The 24,263-nt window shown below is 36.2% G+C and overlaps 1 protein-coding gene across 1 annotated transcript in view; it reads left to right on the top strand.

Annotated features, from left to right (window-relative positions):
* IFT57 (intraflagellar transport 57) overlaps window positions 1–24,263 on the top strand; it is a 52,341-nt gene that overhangs the window by 11,856 nt on the left and 16,222 nt on the right. Inside the window, exon 6 of the mRNA XM_010970753.3 lies at window positions 14,780–14,902. Coding sequence (XP_010969055.1) covers window positions 14,780–14,902 — 123 coding nt within the window. The remainder of the gene's footprint in view (window positions 1–14,779; window positions 14,903–24,263) is intronic.

Raw genomic sequence — 24,263 nt, 5'->3', positions numbered from 1 at the left:
TAATTTTTCTTTTCTAAATTCTACCAACAAGTTTGGATCTAGTTTTGGGTTCATACCATGAAGCCTTCCTTGGCCACTCACCCCAAGATGATCTCTTCATTTATCATTCACCTCCTTAGTATTGTTAGTCGGCATTAGTAACTATCATTAATGATCTGTGTGTTTTCTACCCAACTTGAGATGTAACATAACATAACATTGTGGCTAGCTTGCCTATGTGTGTGAGTTGACTTTAAGACTTTTAGTACTTACTAGGTGTCTGGCCTTGGGCAGATTTCCAAACTTCTTGTGCTTTATCTTCCTCATCTATAAAATGAGGATAAAAACATTACCTTTTACATACAGTTTTTAGAGATTGAAAGCGTTAACTACGTGTAAAGCATGTGTAATGACGTCTGGCACATACAAAGTGCTAGATAAGTGTTGGCTAAAACCGAAACCAAATGTCCCCCCACATTCCTTCTCTCAAATCTGACTTGCATAATCTCCGTGCTACAAGGATGACTATCATTTTTTATATTCGCCATAGTATAACACAGATAATACTGAATAAATGCTTCTTAAATGAATAAATGTATTTGTTTATTGTTCAATTGCAAATTATTTCAGAATAGTATGGTAACATTTAAATCCAAACAGATAAACTCCGGTTGTAACAAAACATTTGCAGATCACTTTGTAGTTCTCAAATAATTTAAAACACATTCTTTACTGACCTTATAAAGTGTTTGAGTAGATGTTATCTCCATTTTACAGATACAAAAACTAAAATTTATAACCTTGGGATGGTTTAATCTTTTAAAAAGCTAAAAAATTACACTGGCTTAATTTGAACTCAAGTCTCCAAACTCCCAAGTCTATTACTTTTTTCCCTTTACCTCATAACAAAAGTTCAATTAGGTAGGTAGAGTTTGATTCTGACTCTAAGCAAGACACTAGTGCTTGGTGTTCCTGTATGTGTTGAAGATGTGATGACAAAGTTCTCCAAAGTAGGAAGGAAAAAGAATAAAAGTAGAGATACATACAGTTATTCTTAGAAAGAATCTGTCATTTGTATGATTCATTTTTTATTGATGGTGTAAATAGAGGCCTGCAAAGACCACCTGGAATTCCCTCTGAACAAAGTAGTTTAAGTATTAGCAAGGAGTCCAGTAATTTAATTTGCCTCTGCCAGTACTCCAAATCCATATCAATCCTAATTTCAATTTTTGTATTAATTAAGGTCAATTAAGCTAGATAAGGATGGGTTTTCCCCTACCTGTGACTTTATAAATTATCTAGTTATTAGATCCTTTAGACAATGGTTATATAATACACACCTTTTTGAGCTAAGACTATGTATGATTGCATTTTCAAAGGAAGTCTGAACACCAGGTGTTTGTGGATGGTCAGCCATGAAGTACTAATGAGGCAGAAAACCCTTTCATATTTAAAAAATCTGGCAAGTTTATGATGTTGCCCACCAAAGCCATCTGCCTGAGACAGCTGTATCTGACTGTAGCTTGTGATGGCTGAGCCTGCTCTTTCCCAAAGACAGAACTGCTGTATAGGTTAGTAACACAGATTTAAGATTTTGTTTCATGCAGCAGGTGGACTCAGAATGCAGAAGAAATATTTCAGTAAAGTTGATGTAATGAATTCTTCACTAGAACAAGAGTGATAGATACTATCTAGGAAATTGATGTAGTAAACATATACTTGGCTGTGCGAGCCCTGCAGTGTGTGGATTACAGCAGTCACTCTCTACCTGCAGTTTTGAAACGGTCATTCACTATCACTTCCCCTGCTTTATTGTTCTTCATAGATCCTGGCATTGTATTCATCTGATTTGTTTATTGTCTGTCTCAACCAGTAGAATGCAAACTCCTCTAGAGCAGGAGCTTTTTTTTTTTTTTTTAACTGCTTTTTCATCTGTGCCGGGTGTGTAGAAAGTGCTGAGTAATATTGAATTGAATAATATTGAATGAATATACATGTGAATGAATGCTATTTCATATTTCTAATTTCATAGGGAAGTACAGTTTAATCTTCCTGGAGAAAAGAACTTCTTAGCAATAATGGAGTCCTCTTCTAGGCACCATGTAGGATAATGCAGGGAGAAATCTACTTATATTCCTTTCTTTCCTTAAATGAAGTGAAGTCTAGATCCTGAAAAGTATGCTCTTGAGTATCATAATTCAAGAAGCTGGGTCTACACGAGCATTTTCCTGAGATTTGTGGTAAATGGAACAAGAGAGAAGGTAAATGAAAAAGACATGTGTTGCAGATTGTGTTCTCCAGAAGTGGACGCCGAGACAGAGTTTGGGGTGCAAGATATTTATGGTGAAAGGACGGGGGAAGAAAGCAGGATTGCACTGAGGGAAGGATCTAGCTGCGATTCAGGCCTGGGTCTTGGCTTCAGCCAACCTGGTGAGGAGCTGTGTTGCCTGCTTGGCTCAGTCGCTGGAGGCGGGCTGCCCTGGGAAAGATGTACCTCCAGGTGAGGTGGCTTTCTGCAGGTGAGACAGAGCCCGAAGGAGCTGTCTGCTGGCCACCTTCCCTGCAGCTGAGCAGGAAGTCCTTCCTTGAAAGGAGACCTAGTGGTCCAGCTTCCTGACTACCATAGCATATTTGAAGCCTGTAACTGCTAATTTGAAGAATTTGTAAGGAGATTGACTAAACTTTGAAATGTCTGCCTAATCAGATCATAACCCAGAAGCAGTATTTCATGAACCCTGAAAACGGTGTTCTAAGAAAATGGTGCCTCCTTTCAATGACGAACGGGTGGGTGAGGACTATTGCCTGCCATATAAGTAAACGAAGGATGTTGTGGCCCTCACGCCATCAGCTACCGCAGCCACCCCCAACAGTGCATGCTGAGGGGATTCAGATGGAGAAAAACTAGGATACTGGCCCTAGATGGTTAAAGTGTACATCAAAGGAATGGTTTCAGTGAGCTCAGACTCTTGCATCTTCCCATACACAGAAAAGCACTAAAATTCATTAACTTGAGATGTCTGGGTTTCTTAATTAACAGTAATCTTTTGATGTTCCAGCTGCTTGGGTTTTGTTGCAAAAATTGCTAGATATCCTGGCCCTTACCTTACCTCTTCAGAGCAGTCCCTCAGAGCTATCTGAGAGGCTCTCTCCCAGGATTGGGTCCTCAGAAAGTCTGCCAAATTGAGTAAAACCTAATTCTCAACTTTTAGGTTGTGTGTTTTTTTCAGTCAACAGATGCTTACAATGATGAAATTGGTTTGTTTGGAAGCAGTGTTTTTCAGAATATATATTTATTTACTTTGAGGTTTAAAACATATTTTTAATGCCATTTTTACTGTGGTTTCCTCCTCTAATTCTCTTGCACCATTATGGTTTTATCTGGCATACCTCATTTTGTTGCATTTTGCTTTATTGTACTTTGCAGATACTGTGTTTTTTACAAATTGAAAGTTTGTGGCAACCTTACATCAAGTAAGCCCACTTGTGCCAGTTTTCCAATAGTATTTGTACAGCTCATGTCTCTGCATCACATTTTGGTAATTCTCGAAATGCTTCACACTTTTTCATTATTATTGTATTTGTTATGGCAATTTGTGATCAGTGATCTTCGATGTTGCTGAAGGCTCAGATGATAGTAAGCATGTTTTCACAATAAAATATTTTTTAAAGTATGTACATTGTTTTTTAAGACGTAATGCTGTTGCACACCTAATAGACTACAGTATGGTTTGAATACAACTTTTATATGCACTGGGAAACTAAAAAAATGTGTGTAACTCGCTTTATTGTGGTATTCATTTTATTGCAGTGGTCTGGCACCAGACCCGCAATATCTCTGAGGGATGCCTGTACTTTGCAAGAAAATAGCTCCTGCAGTTAGTGAGTGATAGCTTTAGTTTCCAAAGTTTGATTTGCAGGTTAGTTATTTGAATTTTGATACAGCTTTTCTTGGAAATAAAAACATTACAAATGGATATTAATCTTCAAGGCTGGCCCACAAAGTTCTACATTCTCTCTGTCCCTCTGATTTCTGAATGTTCTTGAAATCTGAAATCTGAAATGGAGCCAATGCTTCCCTCGGCGTGGTCATGAGGGGGGGACACTGGTGCGGTATTAAAGCTCTGACAGTTGGGCAGAGCCCACGATAGTTACAGGCCCAGGAGAATATTCAGAGATGTGAGAGGTGGGAGCAGGGAAGGAAGGATCTGGTGGTGAGGTGTTAGGCAGGTGTTCTGGTCATTTCTGTTTCAAACTTGAGTATGTCAGTGGAAAACTGCCTGTGTTTTCCTGGTAACTGCACCACAATCGTGAGTGGTCTTTGTCGCGCCCCTCCGTTCTGAAGCTCAGTAGAATCACAGCAGTAGTGTTCTGGCAGCATAATGCAGATGTGTCATTCTTCTCCCCCAGTGAAAAAAAGATGGGAGGGAAGCTATGTGCTCTCTGAATTCTATTTTTAAAAGCCCGTCATTTCGTTTCAAAACATTTTTTTCAAACATGCCATAGATACCATTCTTCCTTGAGATGCTAAATTTGAGGTTTTAGAAACCAAATTCTGAGTTATACAGCATAAAACCAACTATCTCAAAAGGTTTAAACACAATTGGTTTTTAATTACTTAGCAAAAAATTCATTCTACTAAGAATGAGAGAATTTTTAGCTTAAAAAGCAAAAGCTGTAAGGGAGGAAAAATCTGGGCTTAGAATAAAAATTGTCATTTCAGTTTCAGCTTAGGGTGCCATCATGGCAAGTCTGCAATATTGTAATAAAAAATAGGAACAAGATGGATCTACTTCAGTTATTATCTTAAACACTTTAAATTTTCATTTTACAAATGATTTACACTTCACTTTTCCACAAAATGTCCTTTCTGAGTAACACAGGAAAAATACCATTCTACAGCAAATCATATCTTGTCCCAAAGGTTACCACTGGTTCCGATTCCTGCTTGAGGAGAATGTCTTTTCTTCTCCTTTCCTAAAACATTTGGGTGTTAGTCCTCCTATCTGTGTTGTGACTGAGAAGTCTGTGGTTGGTATTTCACAGAAGAAACAATTAAAACGCCACATGTTTGAGTGTGATGGAACACATTATGGCTGAGTAAATCTTTTATTTCTCTGTTAACTAACCCGTACCACCCCATCAGTTTTACATCTGGAGGTGAATAGGAAATGTAGGTTAGAGAAAAAAGCTGTCCTCCTCCCTGCTCAGAGGAGGCTCAAACGGCAGTTCTTGCTGGGCGTAAAAGAGTTTTGCTTGATCTTTAGCGTAGCTTTTGAATCCACACTTGAAATAGGGAAAGTCCTTATTTCCATCCTGGTTTTATTGTAAGCCTAGCAAGAATTAGGAAGCAAGGACTTCTCAAGGTCCCTTCCAGATCTGAGTTCATACCTTCAAGATCGATGCTACGATGGAAAAGCAGCCTTAGGTAAAATCCTGGCCATGCGTCACTAGCCACATGGCCATAGCCATTTATCCCTTCTGTGACTGCTTTCTTATTTGTAAAATGGAGAGACAGTTCAACCCAGCATTGTTTTGAGACTAATATAACTTGTGGCCCACACCCAGAGTGGTGCTGGCAGAGTGCACATTTGATGCATTTCTTATTTTGTATAATTTTTCGCCTTTCCTAGAAACTGGAATTAGTTACAAACATTCTTATGTGCTATAGGAGAATAGAAGCCCTAATCTCTCAATTTAAATAGATTTCTAGATTGCCATGAGTATTTTTTATACATAGAATCTGTTATCAAGAAGCTTGTGTTTCAATGTAAATTAGGAAGCCTTGGTCATAGAATGGCTTTATTTCATAATCTGTCACTTGGATTGTTATTGAAGGCCCACTGGACTCTGTTTGCTGTCACGTAAGGTCTCCCCTACAGAAATGATATAGGGGAATTTAATGAAAAATAATATGATTTTTTTCCAGGAATCATTTGAGAGCTCTCATTGTATAAATGGATAAGTTATATTTCCCATACCAATACTAATAGCAGATATTTACTATGTAATTCAGTATATGAGATGGGTACCTAGAATGTGGGCTTTTTTCAGTACTTTCTGAACCTATGTTCTTTAAATATGCCCACCCCTACCCATCAACCCCAAGCAGTGTTAGTGCTTTGAATATCTGACTAATGATTCATTTTCATCCAGGACATCTTGTTAGTCCCCAGGACCTGTGGATGCTGCCTTTGAAATCTCTCCCTTATCCATATCCATCTCCACCACCCCTACCCTTTTCCAGAATATTTTTTATCTTACCCCTTGATCTTACTTACCAAAACATGACTTTTGTTAGCTCATTGTGAGTTAAATAACTTTTGGTGGCTTTTCACTACCTACAGGTCAGTTTATACAGATTTTAAAGCAATAAATTTTGGATTTGGCTTTCAGAACCCTTAGCAATTTGACTGCTGTCCACATAGCCAACTTTATTTTCTTCTGCAGAGTAACTATTCTCCAGGTAAATAAGTCCCCTCATAGGTTTTCAAACACCTCCTGAATATATCTGCGCTCACCCCATCCCATCCTCATTTCTTTTGTCTCTTATCTAAAATGCCTTCCCATGATCTCTCTACCTGACTCTTAAATGTCCAAGGTTCAGCTCAGATTTTGCCTCCTTACAGAGACCTTCCTTTATCATCCCAGCCCCGTTTAATCCTGTGACCCACCAATCTACAACCCATCGATTTTCATAAAACATAACTAGAATATTCCTTTGTGAGGATTTTTATTTTATTCACTGTTCCTAGGGTAGAACAGTACCTGATATATATATAGTAGGCACTAAATAAAGATTTGTTGGGTAAAGTCATTTTACCTTGTTTGTAACTTTTCTTGGCCTCCCCTTTGGCTTAGAGGACAAAATTCACATTCCTCAGCCTAGCTTGTAAGGTCTTTCACAATATATTCAATTGGTTTTGCTCCCCAATATTCACCCTTTTAAGCCCCTCGTCTCTCTTCTCATGTGATCTTCATAAGCCATGTTCATTCCTATTTCAGTATTTTGGCTTATGATGCCTTCCTGCCTATAAAAACACTTGGCTTGCCTCTTCTGCCTGTTTATATCCTAAACATCCATGTAAAGTTAAACTTAAATCTCACCATTGCCATTAAAACACACTTCTCTCTCTTATTCAAACTTCTAAAGCATTTACCACCTGTAACAGCTAATATTTAGAAGTTAATCAATTTATATATTTACTTGCTTTTATTGAAAAAACTTTATTCTTTTTAAAAATGAAATATATTCCTTGTTTTTTTTTAAAAATGAAAGCACAAAAAGTACAAAGAAAAACTTGAAAATCTCAGCACCCAGGTATAAATATTATATCCCTTTCTGAATAACTGCCCTGAGGTCATGTAGGATGCTAACATTTGGTAAATCTGGATTAAGGGTATATGGGAATTCTCTGTGCTATTTGTGTAGTTTTTTCTAAGTCTGTAAAAAGATTATACTGACACAGATTAATGAAGTAGTACAGAGTTCATAAAATAATCCAAATATATATTTATATTAGTATACAAAGCAATGAAGTCTGTACTATTCAATTAAGTAGTGATAGGATAACAGGGTGTCCATTTGGAGAAAAAAGATGGACTCCTCCCATCTTTTTTAATAAACCTCACATGATTCAACAAATTAAAAAATGTTAAGGCACAAACAAAAACATGAGTGGCAGGTATTATACTCATGGGTTGAAATGGGCATGATAAACATGGCAAGAAAACTAAAAACCATAAAAGAAAAATACTGATAAATCTAAATGTGTAAAATTAAAACCTTTTATATAGAGGGGTGGGGAACACCACAGAGTTAAAAGACAAGTGATGAACTGAGTGGATATTATTGTAGCCTGTATGACAAAGGATTGATAGGCATTCAGTAAGGGGTGTTTCAGAGCTTGTGTTCTAGGGTAGCATTCATTGCCTGGACTCTGCCACGTAGCTAATGGTGTGACATTGGGAAAATTACCTAAGTGCTCTGTACCTCATTTTTCTCATTTGAAAAAATGGAAATAAGACTCATTTGATTCATGGTGTTATTACTGGGCACTTCACCCATATGTAAAAGCATCTAGTACCATGCTTGGCATATAATAATGATAATTATAACTGCTAAAATAAATTGGGGGCTTGCTATGTACCAGGCATTGTAAAAGCCTTTTAAATACATCATTTAATTTAATCTTCATAGCAACCCTTCCAATGAGGGGAGTGCTATTATTATTCCCCTTTTACAGATGGGGGAAGCCTGAGATTTAGAGACCTGCAACTAGTAAAAAATGATGGAGGTGGGATTTGACCAGGGATGGGATTCCTGACCCATCCTCTTAACATTTACACCATACTGTTCAAGGCAACTTAGTTCTGGGACTGTTCAATCTCAACAGTTAATTGGATTTTCATGTTCTTCTCAGTAGGTATATGAATTGAGCTCTTCAGATGTATTTGAGCACTGGTATATCTGTGTGGTTACCGTCTCAAAGAAAAACCTCATAGAATTTCATGCCATAAAGAATTAAACTTATTTTTCATACTCTACAACACCAAGTATAATGTCTATTGTAGTTTTCTTCATATGGAAGAAAGTTTACTTCCTGGGCACTTTCTTTTGGCTTTATTTTGAGAAAATTAAAAATCGGAAATGATTTTATCTTAGCATTTAGTGTACACTGAAGTAGCTAAAATAGTAAAGGTAGATATTTGATGTATTAAATAGAAATAATATTGGAAGTTGAATTCTCATTCAAAAATAATTTCAGATTTCTTATTGGAAAATTACATTTATTTTGTGTTAATTTGGCAAGCTTTGTTTTTTCATTTTTGATTTGTGGGAGCATAATTTATTCAAATCTTGGTTCACATTGTAACTCAGAATAAAATTTCTCTTGATAGTCTTAAAATTGAACTTAAAAAAAAAAAAAACTTCTACAAACTTGATATATTTAAAGACAGAAGCTACCATCTATCTATTTCTTTTGATAGATTAGCCAAGGTTTAATTTGGTTATTCAGAACAAATCTAAAAATAATTTTTATATGGTATTAAACATTTTTCTTCATAGTAATATAGTGTTAAATCATGTAAAACCTAATTTGAGGAGAAAATAATGAATCAAACTCACAATTTGTGCTTCTTTAATCATGCAGAATTGACTTGTAGGGACATGAAAGATTTTTAACTTTGCCTTAGATATAATTTGTTAAAATCATGGGATTTCAAGGAAACATTCTTCTTGATTGAAATAACATTATTTGTCCCTCTCTTGCTTCACTAATAGATGGTAAAGAAAGGACACCAGATACCCTTAGGAGAAACCCTTTTTAATTCATAGTAATACCATATATATTATATTAGCCTCTTGTCCACCTATCCTATCTTGAACAAAACAGCAAATGAGGAAGAATGCAAAACAGGACTCTGCAACCAAAATAAGTATAAACACTTCCATTTTTAAAAATTTCTATAGGGTTCTAACCTTACCACCACCCCTTTTTGAGCTGAGCACTCACTTTTTCCCCCCTTATTCTTACTTTGTCTGAATTCTGACAAGCTCAGCTGTTAGGTTTCTGAACTCATAGCAACCTAGAAGAAGGAAGCACTGCTACAGGCAATCAGACAGACAGCCACTGCTGATCACTGGCATCTTGATAGCAAGAGAAGCTACAGGAACAGTTTAACGGCAGACCTAAGAGTGCAAAACATTATAGTTATTTGGGATCATTTAGTGTGGGCTCAGTAATATCTAGATTTCTCAGCCTGAGTGCAACATTGTATTACAGAATCTTACAATGAAAGACATCAAAAAAGATTAAATTATGGCCAGTAAATGTCAGCATTTACCAGTATCCAGTACTCAGTCCAACGGTGGTATCTGATGCTTCTAAGAGGTAGAGATTTCGGCTTGGTAATTGTAGACTTAAACACCTCCACTTGCTCTTACAAAAGTTACAGGGAGATCACAAGTTCAGATGAGAGTTTGACCAGGAGAACCTAGATCATGAGTACCTGGGCAGAAATTGGATTCACAGACTTTCAGGTGAAAATGGGAGATGAAGGGAGAGTCAAAAGATCCCAACACTGAACTAGTAATATTAGAGAGAGCAAGTGGAGGTGTTTAAGTCTACAATTACCAAGCCAAAATCTCTACCTCTTAGAAGCATCAGATACCACCGTTGGACTGAATACTGGATACTGGTAAATGCTGACATTTACTGGCCATAATTTAATCCCAAGGAAACGTCTTCTCATGGATGCCTGAGCCTTGAGCTTCATTCTTGGGTCTGTCCATGCAGCCATGTATGTTCCCTTTACCAGACAAGTTCTCAATCAGTGATCAAAGGGCATTTTGTAGGGTATTCGTAAGTAGTCAAGTCATAGAAACACTGGCTTACTTGACTCCCAGCTTTCTTCTTCTTTATTCCCAGTGGGGAAATGTGTTAACCAGAGCCAACTGCCCAGCCTGGCTTGGACCCTTGGGATCTAAAAGATCCTATAGTACCAGGCTTTTGTTGTCATGGACATAGCAGAGTTGAAATGAGTGGAGTTAACTCTCGCTGGTATCAGTAATTCATAGTCAGCATTGCTCCGACAGTGTTTAGTCTCCTGTTTAGTCTCCTTTCTCTTATGAGGTTTTCCAATAATGAGTGTGCAGTACATACTGGGAATAGTTTCACCCCAAAGAGATTGTTTTAAGTTCTTTGCTTAAGATGGCAACCAAAGTATATAAAAAATATGACCAGTGCTTCCACTGTATATCACCTGTAACAGCTTTCTATATTAATATTTATTAATATGTCTTTCTCTCTCTGTTAGTACATTACTCCCCCTGCTGGTAGCCATGGCCTACCTAGAGTCCCCAGAGTTAAGAGGTGAAGATATTTTGAAGACGTATGTATCAGGTTTTGTATTCACATTTAACCTAATTGACCAGAACAGCTTTGCAGCACTACATACCCTATCCAGCAGGCCAGAGGTTGCAAAGGGCTCGCTTGTCCTCATGTGTGCTTATATGTAGGGCTTTCCCTTATTACACCCCTGTGACCATAAAACCAACCACATCCAATTATCTATATCTATGTGTGTGTGTGTATAGTGTGTATATAAATACATAGACACACAGAGAACATAGTGTTTCTTCAGATGCTTAACCATCCCCATTAATACTATCTGGGGAAAAGGGGGTATCACTGGAACAGAATTCTGAGCAGGCTAGTAACATTGCATGTTTGATCCTTGAACTCACCTTGGGTGATATGCCCCTAGGTTACATTAGGGGATGACTTAGATTTATCTTGAGTTCTTCCTTTGGCAGGCTTAGAGTCAGTTCTCATAAGTTTCTTTTTTTTAGGACCAATTATTACCCCCCTTAACTAGCCTCAGACTCTTCCTGATAGGCTGTAAACTCTTTAGAGGCAGGGATTAAACCCTTTTGTCTTTCCACACCAAGCGCAGTGCCTGGATTCTTACCTTGCATGTTGTAGGAGCTTAACAACTGGCTTATTGGTAAATTAATTAATTATAAATGAGAGTTCGGGATAGCCCGCGTCTTACTGAGCTTTAATTGTTTCTTTGGCAGCATTAACTAGAAGACGCAATTTCCCAAGAGCTATGCTTTACCTTAGTTAATGCTTTGGAGAGGGACTTTGTCATGATGATATAAAGTTTTGATTAAATGGAAACAGCAGTTTATTTCTCTTTTACTAACAGTTCCACATAAAATACCATTTGTTATTAGAGAAACAATTGGAAAGGAAAGATATTCTCAAAGTATTATAACCAAGGCACGGTTAAGATGATTTATACTTCATATTCAGGGCTTGCTCAGTTAATGTATCCACTTATCAGGCATTAGGAAATTTTGAGTGAGGAACAAGGTTATGAAATAGATGTGCAAGAATGGAAGTAGAAAGAGGCTGTATGGTTTGAATAAGTTAATACTGCTCTGCCAAGCCTAATGTTCTCTTTTTTGCCCTTTCTTTAGTAACTAGGCCATTTTCCCCAGTATATTAACTACGGCCTAGGAATGAGTGAGAACTTTTGAGCTGCTACACTAAATCATTTCAGGACATTGGGAATAGGAGTCAGCAAATTATCGCTTAACGGAACCAAATAATAAGCTAAAAAGGGTAAATGCAACTTGCTAAAGGGCCCAGTTTAAAAATAAATGGTAGCTTATGCACTGGGATATCTCAATGCAGTGTTTGATCCCTGAGTACTCTACTGACTCTTAGATTCTGAGCCTAATTCAAACAGGGCCACTGCTAACACATTTGCCTTTGTGAAAATTAGAAAAATGTGCCCTTCCTCGAGTAAAATTTTTAAGTATGTTATGCACAACTTGAACAATCCTATGTTCAGTTGTGAAGAAAGTGGGAATGTGGATGGTACCCTCTCTGGCTTTATCTGGTGATTCTGGACTCCACCCTCCTGTAAGGAAGGAAAGAAGGAGGGAGGAGAATGAGGGGATGGAGTTGGGGAACAGTAGTGTGGGGATTTCATTAGTAACACCATTTTCAGTTCACCCAAATGGTGGTTCCCTAAGTCAAACTTATTTTTAAATAAGTGACCAGAACATCTGTGTTTTATTAAGAATCATAGAGAACTGCTGCTTAAAAGGACATGCCCCTTTTTGGCTCAGCCCAGCTCTGCAGGATTGGGATGTGGGGGCTCATAACCTCAGCACGAGAAAGTCTGTGAATATGCCATACACACACCCCGAATGTTAGGGCTCACATCCCACTGGCAGTGCATACATCCTCCCACCCAACTCCTCCCCATAAGTCTACCCTGTTTGGTACCGAAGATGAGCCGAGGATGGGCACTGGAATGTGGCAGAGTGTGCAAGTATGTGAATGTTGATGAATGTCAACGTGGAGTTCCGTGACAGAGAACTTTCCGCATGGCTTTCCCCATACCTTTCAACTGGGAGAGCATCTCTTCTCGTGCCATGATATTTTGTTATATAACATCACGCTACTTTGAGAATACTGCTGGCCCTCCCCAGCTATGGTGCTATTATACTACCTTGGATTCCATTTATATAGATATATAGCATTATATTAGGTACTCAAAATAATACAGCATTTCTATATTTAAATGAGCACTTTAATGTTTAAAGTAGAATCAAACATTTTCACTTAGGGTTTCCACATTTTACTTAAATTAATGCTTATTTTTTTATACTTCTGGTTTTTTTTTTTAAAATAGAACATAACTGAGTCCATTCAAGCCACAGGCTGTGAAATATAAAAGCATGTTTTAGTTATCCACCCTCTAATTGTGTGGTTAGAGCTATACAGCCTCCTGAATTTCTGAACAGAAAACAATGCATGCTCCTTTTAAGGCTCTGAGTCCGTGCAGGACTTGCTGATACACGGTGGGAGAGAGGGGCTTTCTCATGTCAGCACTGCCCTGGAGACTCAGTTGGGAGTGACTTCAAAGCCCCGAAGGACTTACAGTTCTCCACAAAATAAAATCCAGTATAAGGTTATTCTTGTATTTAGTATTATACTGGATAAGAAATGTCTTTTAGTGACATAAATTCACATTGAGAATCTAATTTCCCCTGAGGTTGTTTTTATAGTCTTTTATTTTTAAATGTTGGATTATGAGAAATATCAAACAAATACAGAATTAGAGAGAATAAGATAATGAACCCTGATGCAGTAGTACCCAGTTTAACAATTAACATTTTGTCAGTTGTGTTTCCTCTAAAGCCCCTCCCTCCTTTTTTCTTTGCCTCATACTATTTTAAATTAAATTTCAGATAATATGTCAATTTACCTATGAATAGTTCAGCATTTATCTCTAATTTATAAGGCTTTTTTTTTAACATAACCACATGCTATTATCATACCTATAAAATTAGTAATAATTTCTTATTATCATTTAATACTCTTCCACATACAGATTTCCCTGATTGTCTCAAAAACATCTTTTTATAGACTGTTTAAATTTGGCTGTTTACATCTCTGGTCTCTTTTTTTCTGTATTAATAAATTTTTATATTATCCTTACATTTTCTTATAATTTTTCAAGGGAACATAAAATGAAAACTTGCTGCCAAAATGAATGCAGGAAGCTTTATCTTTAAATCATTAATTTGTACATTCTTTATGTTTTCAGATCCATGCATACTAATGCCAAAAGTAGAGGTCTGGAAAAATGGAGGAAAAAGAAGTTTTCTTTTTCTGATTCAAAAACAGACATGAATTGATCTTATTACTCAACAGCAGAAACCAAATGCAGAAAGTTGGCCCCTATCTTGTTTGAGTTCAGATAGGTCTGCATTAAATTACATTTTTAAGCTGCATTATAGTTTGACCTAACCAAAATATCACTTTATAAATACAAAAATTTATAAATAATGAGCCCTTTGCTTCTGGTATCTTACCTTTTTTGCCTTTCAGATTTTGGGTTTGTATTTCAGTACAATGAATTCAAACTAAGACAGTGTTTTCTTACCAAACATGTGTTTGTATTTCTTCTACTGTTACCAATTAACATACCTAAGTGGCTTGTCCATTTGACAGTATTCCCATTGAGTTCACTCTGATATCTCAAAAGCATTGTTTTTTGTAATAATGGTTTTTAAAAATAGTTATTTTGCTATCCTTCCAGGTTGGTGCATTATTTTCTTTCAACATGGATAGGAGGACAGAAAAGAATTTCTTTTGCCACTATAATTTTAACAGTACTGTGCTTGATATAAATTGTGCAGTGCTGCTAAAATGCCTCAAAATTTTACCATTTCTTTTTATAAACTCTCAATCCTGTGATATCTTTCCTTTCTTAGGATATGAACGAGTCTGCCAAACAAGAAGATATTTTGGAATCCACAACAGATGCTGCGGAATGGAGTCTAGAAGTGGAACGTATACTACCACAACTGAAAGTCACGATCAGGACTGACAATAAGGTATAGCAGAGAGAGCACATTCTGCTCAAATAGATTTTTATAAGGCAATTTCAGAGTCAAGAGTATTCCCAATTATACAAACTATTTGAGAAGGGATTCATTTTCCAGTGTTTTGTCTTAATAAAGATTTACTAAATTGTTATTGAATGAATAAATGATGTGATATGGTCCACAAAGCAAGGAATAGATCTTTAAAATTACTTAGAACACGTCATGTTTCCCTGGGATTAAGGCATATTTTCTCAATACATTTTGATATATTTTCTTGGCAATCATATTTTATTTAGGTGAATAATGCATGAAATTGGAATTCTATGACTGTATACTAACTGAGTAGACAGAAAGCGGTATAGAACTCTGCTGAATGGCAAAACAGAAGACATCCCAGAAGTTGCCATACGTAATCTATTCAGTACACATGATTCAAAGTTAAATATTAAGAAAATAATTGAAAAATCGTATGCAATAAAGATTTGGGGGTTAGGCCAGATAAAAAGGCTCTTTTAATCAAGTTTCTGCTTCCTTTTTACCTATAATTTATGAATAAGAACTTCAGAATAAGCTAGTAGGTGACTAGACAACATGACTTTCATTTGTACTATAATAGTCCCCACAAAAGGGGTTAGAGAGACATCTAGGTAGAATATCAGTTCTTGGGGAGTGATGGAAATTGTAGCTGTCTTGATTGTGGTAGAGGTTTCATTGGTGTATACATCTGTCAGAATTCATCAAGTGTACATCTGAAATATGTATAGTTTACTGTTTAGGAACCATAACTATAATAAAAATGTTTTTAAAAAATTAAAGGATTTTCATCATTGGAGGCTGGAGACAAGCCCAGAATTATGGAACAGGGCTCTAAGGAAGCTTGTCACTGTGCAGATGTGGTCATGAGTCTTCCCCCAAGGTAGAAGCCCTACAAAGATTGCTGTTTTCAGTGCCTTGGAAGCTAATTCATACTAGATTGTCTGGATTTGAGCTCGTAGAACTGTATCCTAGAGAAGGTAAGAAGTAGCCTAGTCTCCTCGGGCAGCCCTAAAATAGGGTAAGGACAGCAAAGGTCTTACTAGACTGTGAACAGCTGTGGAACAAATTTTATCTAAGCTAAGTGGACACATTGTGCAGTCTGTTTACCATATATTTACCCGGTCAGTATGGAGAACAGATATTTGATTACATTGGGGATAAACTCTTTGTTTATATATCTCTTATATATAAGTGCATATTGATAAGAATTTCTTTACTGATTTGATCTCTGCTGGAAGTCATAATTTACAAAAACTTTTTTGTAAATATGTAATTTCTGATTCTTTTGTTTTGTCAGAACAAATTCTCTTCAGAAAATTAAAAATTACTATTGTGATTCTAGTTAGAATGACATGTTAAAATAACTGCGTAGTTGGGAACTCTCAAGTACATCTTAGTCTCACAAGGAAACAAGTTTAATTTACTTACTTTCAAAGGTGAGTAAACTCTGAAAGTCAAACATCTCACTTAAAACCTAATAGGATCACAGGAGAGTGTTTTTTAAGAACAGTCATTGATCTCCACATAATAGAAGTAACTGAATAAAAAAGGAAAGAATGTAAATGTATCTGCTAAGCTGTACAGTTTTATAAAACTAAATACAAGTCAAATTCTATTACAAACCAGTATTGCAGTAATCAAAATCCTGAGTTCTTAAAGAATCAATGTTCTCCTGATTTGGGGAAGAATTAGCTAGTTCAAAGTTGGACTCTTAGTCTCATGTTATTCCTTACCAGCCTTGATCTTATGAGGATATATGTATCAAATTAACTATATTGTTTGAGTTACAGAAAACATTCCAAAATGTCAGATAAAGTTTTGTGGAGGGGTTTTTTTTAATGTTTTTTAGAATATGTGAATATCATTTTGAGTTTAGATTTTTTTGTGGTAAACCATGCTGACCTGAAGTCATATTTGATTGCTTTTTCAGAATGCTTCTCCAGATCATTTGGTCTTTGTGTCCAATATTTCACAAACTCTTCTTTCTCCTAGGACTTTCAGCTGTAGCAAATGAGAAATATAGCTTTAGGGTCAATTTTTTATTCAGCTTAAGAAAAATAAAAATTATACATTGATTTGAGAAAATAAGGGGCTCCTGAATAGAGAAATGTTTTTCGTGTCTCAGAACTAAAGTAATCTGGTTATATTTGCGGTTTCTCACGGACTCATTGTCCTCCTTCAGTGGGAGAGACTGACTCCAGCGTCATGGAAGATCCCACTCTTCCTCAATTCCTGACTCTACTGAAACCAAACCCTCTCCTTTACTTTTGGATAAAATAATGACCTTTCCTTCACTGCAGGCTATTTAGGATCTTTCGAGATTTCAACTTTATGTTTGAGGGGGAATAAAGGAATTATTTTCAGATCAAGGTGTTTTACTGATCCCTGTTACATTAATTTTTAAATAGCATAGGGGTGTGGGAGATCAGTACTTAGGGCCTCCGTTATTTAAATCCATTGTAAATTTCTTTTAAATGACCTTGTGTTAGTAGTGAAAAAAAAATCCCATATTTATTTGGATCAAATGTTTGTTTTCATTTGTTTTTTTCTCACAAGTTTAGTTTACTCCTTGTAAGCATCCTAGCAGGGAATTACAAAAAAATAAATAAATCTCCTTTTCTGTTCTTTTTGCATATTATAGTTTGTATGCTTGATGAGATCCTGTCATATACCAATATTTTGTTTTGTATATTTTCTGTAACATAATCAGGGTTTTATTGCAAGGCTAGCTTAGCCCTGTTTCTGGCACTACTTGTTGCTGTTGCCAGTTCTCAAAGAATGAAAATAAATTTTAATATTAGCTTAAACAAATTACAATTGGGAAAATAAATGTGTTGCCAAAACTACAAATAATATGTTCCACAACTGAAGATAGAGGGTTTTTGTCATATGCTGGCTGGAATGGACTGTACTAGCAGTTCCCTTTCTAGAGTTGGATGTAGAGAGTGCTCCTGGTGAACTTCTAGAGTAGCTTTATACCTGGAGACCATCTCAGATCTGCCTCAGATTGGAGTAATGTGTCTGAAGATACAGCCGAAGTTCTGCCAAGAGAGTCAATAAATTCAGCCAAATTTTAGGTCATTCACCTCAGTTATGACCAAGTGAGTAAGGCTAATGCATTAATTCCTTAGAAAGGCAGTGTGAGGACCCCAAAATTAGACATGATGCTGGTACCATCTAATTAAACCCTCTATAGGTATTAGTCTGCAGCTCTACATCTTGTCCCCTTTGTTCTTTCCCTCTTTTTTCTTTTTATTTCTGTCTTTCCTTTTCTGCTGTGTTTTTATCTTTTTTTGTTGTTACTCTTTATTAGACCCAACAGTGGTTCCCATAGATGTTATATAACTACTCTGGTGGAATTTAAAACTAAGAGCAAACATCTGTGATTTTATTCAGACTAAACTCAAATCTGGTCAAGAATTATTCTAATCTCTGAGTCTTTTTAAAATACAATTTTGTTTTTAATTATAAAAATAATAAGGAAATGATATTTCAGAGGGAGAGGAGACAGGCAGTGTACTGTGAATTGGAAGATAGGGATCACATATTTAGTCCCACTATCAATTCCTGATTTATTGAGCCCAAGTTTCAGACACTTAGTAGAACTGTGGTAGCTATAAAGACCCTGAGGAGATGGAGCCTATCTCATACACCATCCTTTGGCACTCAGAATTCATATTTATACCTCTTATTAGCTGTGTGGTCCAGGGCAAGCTACTATACCTCTCTGTTCCTTCTTTCCTCATTTGTAAAATGGGACTGATTAGTTTAATTACCTCGTGGAGTTGTAAACACCAAAAACAGTGCCCAACGCATAGTTTTTACTAAACAAATGTTAATTATTGCAGTGTTACAATATTGTTATTATAATATTATGTTCTATCATAGCCCTCTTGTATTTCAGTGTCTATATCAGTATTCAGGAAGAATTTACAAGATTTCTCCCTTAGTGTTTCCATCATTTAAGGGAATATTTATGAACATCAGCTTTATATTTTTACGTGGGAGATAATCAATTCATATGATTATCACTTTTTTGTTTTTTCTCTAGTAAAGGTATATATAATATGATAATAATAAAAAGTGATGTTTACTAAGTGTGTGCTTTGTGCTGAGTGCTATTCTTAGCACTTCACATATGTTAACTAATTTAATTCTTTCCACTGCCCTCTGAGATGCAGGTATCTTTTACTACAGATGAGGAAACTGAAACACAGAGAAGTTACTTGCCTCTGCCTAGTAGGTGACATATATGATATATGAATCTCCAACAGAGGCTCTAACCTATTCTATTAGTGACAATATAGCATCCTTGTTAAAAGCACAAATTCTGTATGTATATTTTTTTTTGTTGAGGTATAGTCAGTTTACAATTTTGAGTCAACTTCTTGTGTACAGCACAATGCATCAATCATACATGAACATACGTATGTTCGTTTTAATATTCTTTTTCACCATAAGTTACAAGATGTTGAATATATTTCCCTGTGCTATGCAGTATCTACTTGTTGTGTATCTATTTTATATATATTACTTAGAATCTACAAATCTTGAACTCCCAATTTATCCTTTCCCACCTGCTTCCCCCAATAACCGTAAGTTTGTTTTCTATGTCTGTGAGTTTGTTTCTCTTTTGTAAATAAGTTAGTTTGTCTTTTTTTTTTTTATATTCCACATATAAGTGATATCATGTGGTATTTTTATTCCTCTTTGTGGCTTTCTTCACTTAGAATGACAATCTCCATGTCCATCCATGTTGCTGCAAATGGCATTCTTTTATTCTTTTTTATGGCTGAGGAGTATTCCATTGCATAAATATATCACAGCTTCTTTATCCAGTCATCTGTTGATGGACATTTAGGTTGTTTCCATGTCTCGGCTATTATATAGTGCTGCTATGAACATTGGGGTACATGTATCTTTGAATTAAGGTTCCCTCTGGATATATGCTCAGGAGTGGGATTGCTGGATCATATGGTAAGTCTGTTTTTAGTCTTTTGAGGAATCTACATACTGTTTTCCGTAACGGCTGTACCAAACTACATTCCCATCGACAGTGTAGGAGGGTTCCCTTTTCTCCATAGCCTCTCCAGCATTTACCGTTTGTGGACTTTCTAATGATGGCCATTCTGACTAGTGTGAGGTGATACCTCATTATAGTTTTGATTTGCATTTCTCTGATAATTAGCGATATTGAACATTTTTCATGTGCCTGTTGGCCATTTGTATGTCTTCACTGGAGGATTGCTTGTTGAGGTCTTCTGCCCATTTTTGGATTGGGTTGCTTGCTTTTCTGTTATTAAGTTGTATGAGCTGTTTATATATTCTGGAGATTAAGCCCTTCCAGTCTCATCCTTTGCAAATACTCTCTCCCATTCCGTAAGCTGTCTTTTTGTTTTGTTTATGGTTTCCTTTGCTGGGCAAAAGCTTATAAGTTTAATTAGGTCCCATTTGCTTATTTTTGCTTTTGTTTCTATTGCCTGGATAGACTGCCCTAGGAGAACATTGCTGAGATTTATGTCAGATGTTTTACCTGTTTTCTTCTAAGAGGTTTATAGTGTCTCGTCTTATGTTTAAGTCTGTAAGCCATTTTGAGCTTATTTTTGTGTGTGGTGTGAGGCAGTATTCTAACTTCACTGATTTGCATGCAGCTGTAGAGACTGTAAAAGCACAAAATCTGAATCCAGAATGATTGAGCACCAATCCTAAGCCTAAAACTTAGCTGTTGGACCCTGTGGGTAGGTTTCTCAACCACTCTGTGCCTCAGTTTTCTCATCTATAAAATGGAATTCATTATAGAACTTCCCTCAAAAAGTTATTGAAAGTATTAAATGAATTTACTTATCTAAAGCACTCAGAGTAGTGCCAGAGAAATCACTTAATATATTTTGACCACTATTTCTGTGTAATTTTATGTATAATGTTGAGATTATACATCTTCTTTAACATCACATTACATCATGAGCATTTCCACATATCCTTGAAAATTGTAAACCATAACTTTAGATGGATGTCTGTAGTGCTGTAAGGTTACCGTCAATCTCCAGCTGAGTGCCAGGGAGCGAGATGGCTTGGCCAATCTCAGCAGGTTGGGGTCACATGAGGAGGTCTAGGATCTGGGTGGAGGAATGACGAGGCAAGGTCATGCAGAGGCTGGTGGTTAGGATATGGGTGAGCATAAGGGCCAGAAGATCCAAAAACACAGACCAGTAGCAAGAAATGGATCTGCCAGTGAGTCATTTTGGAGAAACAAGTGGTTGTTGAAGGTGGAAGTCCAGTTGAAAGGCAGAACATGGAGAGCAGAAAGCAGAAATGAAGATTAAATAGAAAATGAAATTTAGAAATCTTGTGTAATTACTCATTGCTCCAAGAGTGTAGAGTCAGACCAGCTGTAGCTGCTGTTACTCTTTTTCAACTTTGGGAGGAGCTCTTTTCCAGGGTATTTATAGTAATTATTGAAGGATAATATTTCCTACTTGATAGAAATATTCTAAATTCCATAATAGTAATTTTTTTTAACTTTTAAGTGAATCAGTTGACAGTTGCTGAGTTGAATAATAAAATGGTTGAAGCTGAGCTGCCGAAGAATTCTACATGTCCCATATTCCTGGGGGAATAGAAAATGTGGATGCATATTCATATAGAGTTCACTTCTGTATTTTTGATTCATTTTGATTGCTAAATACTTAATACTGTTTCTTGAGGAAAATTATTCTATCTTTTTGAGTTTTCTTTTTCCTATTAAAAAAAAAAGCAAGCCTTTATTTGACTTTGTGGAAATAAACAGAGACCACCTAAGTGAGAAGAAGCAAAGGCTATTTATTCCGAGCTTATGATAGCAAAGGAGTCAGCCACCATCACTTGCATTTGGCAGAGGCTCAAAGACATGCAGGAGAATTTAAAAGAGTTATAGTGGGAAAAAGGGAAGGCTTTCAGAAACGTTTAGATGTGGCTGGAAATTTGGAGACAGGCTAACTAGAGTAGGACCTCCTATGTGATTGGTTAGGGGACGATATTTGGCTTTGTCTGATTGGTCCTACATTGGAAATGGGGGCGGGGAGTGGGCAAAAACTGGGGAGGCTGACAGTAATTAAGTCCTGACCATTCTGGCTAGTTGCTACAGAGGTCATGGTTTGGCTTCCTGGACTAGTTGCTACAGATTGTAGGTCAGAATTCTTTTTTGAATAATGGTCTAGCTGTTATCTGTTGTCTGTTTGTATATTACGTCTCAACTTCATTCATTGAACCTAGGGGAATTGTCTTCTTAAAATGATCAATCTTACTAATCTCCATCAGAAGAATGATTTTTTTCAAGTCAAGGGTTTTTACATAGAAACCAAGTAATTATTAGTAATATTTATTTCTACTCCCCAGAAATAAGGAAGAGCAGCAAGTGTGAAATCAGTTTTCAACTAAACCTTACCTAGGCCCTTTTTTCAATTATGCAGTATTTATTCCTAAAAGATTATGTATTATAATGATTTAATATTAGGCATTTAATGCAATGAACAAATGTTCTATCATGCTTTAATGCCCTGTGGATATTGTAATTAAAATTTTGATTAATGACTTAAATAGATTTTTTCCAAAGTATAATTAAATATTTCCTGCTTTGTTGTTTTAAAAGATAGTTGGCTAGGTATCCCCTTCATTCCACCAAAATGTCTTTAGTCATTATGTAAATCTCCAGGTTCATTACAAGGAATTTAGATAAAGAGATTATTTTTTATTTAAGGCTTTGTAAGTACCACAGCATGTGTTTCTAATTATTTCAAGTCTTTGATTCACTAAACTGCTTTTTTACATCTTTCAGTGTCCCACTTTCTCAGGTTGCAGTTGTAAAAAAAGAACTTTAAACTTCAAATTTCAACTCCAAGCTATTGGATTTTGTTTTAATGTAAATAAACCAAACAGGTGTTGCCTGGTGTAATTCACAGCAGGAAACCTTTTGGGAAGAGTCTGAGCTAAGGATGGAATCATTCAGTAGTCTTGAGCCCTTGGGCTTCTAGTCACTGTGAGAGCTAAAACCTAAGAGGGAACAGAGACCTTCATTCATCCGCAGGTGGAATTCCATTTAAATGAACCTGGAGGGACCACAGAATTGCTGTATTAGATCTAAGTCTCTTCAAACTGGAAGCCAAATCCTGCAGAAGTGTGCATGAACGGTCGGCTTTCCCTTTTTACTGATGTAAACAAATCTGTATCTGGAAGCAGTAGAGGGTATTTTTTTCATTCCAGAGCTGTGGAGACAGTAACTTGCTTTGACCTTCTGCCATCACTGTGTTTGGATGCTGTGTCACTGTGTTTGGATGCTGTGTAAGAAGAGTGTTAATAAAATTTAGCTTTCTAAATATTTCTGACTTGTAGGGATTTGTAAATTGTTACAGTTTGGGAATATAAAGAGCATTTCTTAAGACTTGTACTCTGGTTGCTGGATAGGCAACATTGATAGGATTCTTGCATTCATGAGCAAAAAGGTATAGTACATTCTGTGGGCTAGGATCCAGGAATACATTTCACATATATATTAGTAATAAAATTGGATTCTGCCTATCATTTGAATAATAAAGAAACTACATTTATAATTCTTACAAATTTTCTGGTAAGCAGACTTTTTGTTGAAAAAAATCCACAAAGTTTAAAGCAAAATAAGGCAGCAAATTTTTAAAAATCAGCTTTTATAATTACCAGTAACAAATGTAAATACAGGTGGCAATAAGTTGGTCTCCATGAGGCTCCGTGCAGGAGTAATAGCTCCAATTACTGTCACAAATGTTTGCAATTGTATCTATTGCTGCCAGACAATAAATGCTTTTTAATATAGTAAGGCCATAAATGTACATGCTGCTGTTGTTTAAACAAAATACAATTTTCAGCAAATTTATCCTTGAAACACCTGCTATAATCAAAAAGAGGTGAATGCTATCAAAATAAACTGCCTAAATTAACTAGACACACATACATTTTTAGAGCAGCCTGCGTGATTACTCAACTGCCACATCGTCTCAGCAAATAAGGGGAAATATTCACTGATGGACTTTTACAGGCAAGTGTTCTGTAAGGGAGACTACACAAAATAGAACAATGTTTTGGATTTTTGTATTATTTTTAAAACATGGTGTTATTTGGTGGATTTAAAATTGTATTCTCAAGGTCAACTTTTTTTTCCTTTGTAGTATGTGGGTCATGGACAGATATCAGAGTGGTTGGAGTGAATACTATGCTTAAATTAGACATTTGAAAATACTGCAAAGGGTTGGAGAAAAACCCAGCCATCCTTAAGCAACTGGAAATGATTTTTAGCTGCTTTTGTCACAGTCTTGTTGAACATTCA

The sequence above is a fragment of the Camelus bactrianus genome, chromosome 1, assembly GCF_048773025.1.
Source record: "Camelus bactrianus isolate YW-2024 breed Bactrian camel chromosome 1, ASM4877302v1, whole genome shotgun sequence".
Taxonomy (NCBI): Eukaryota; Metazoa; Chordata; class Mammalia; order Artiodactyla; family Camelidae; genus Camelus; species Camelus bactrianus.
The sequence above is the reverse complement of the archived record's forward strand: the minus strand, read 5'-3'. Positions and strand labels throughout refer to the sequence as shown.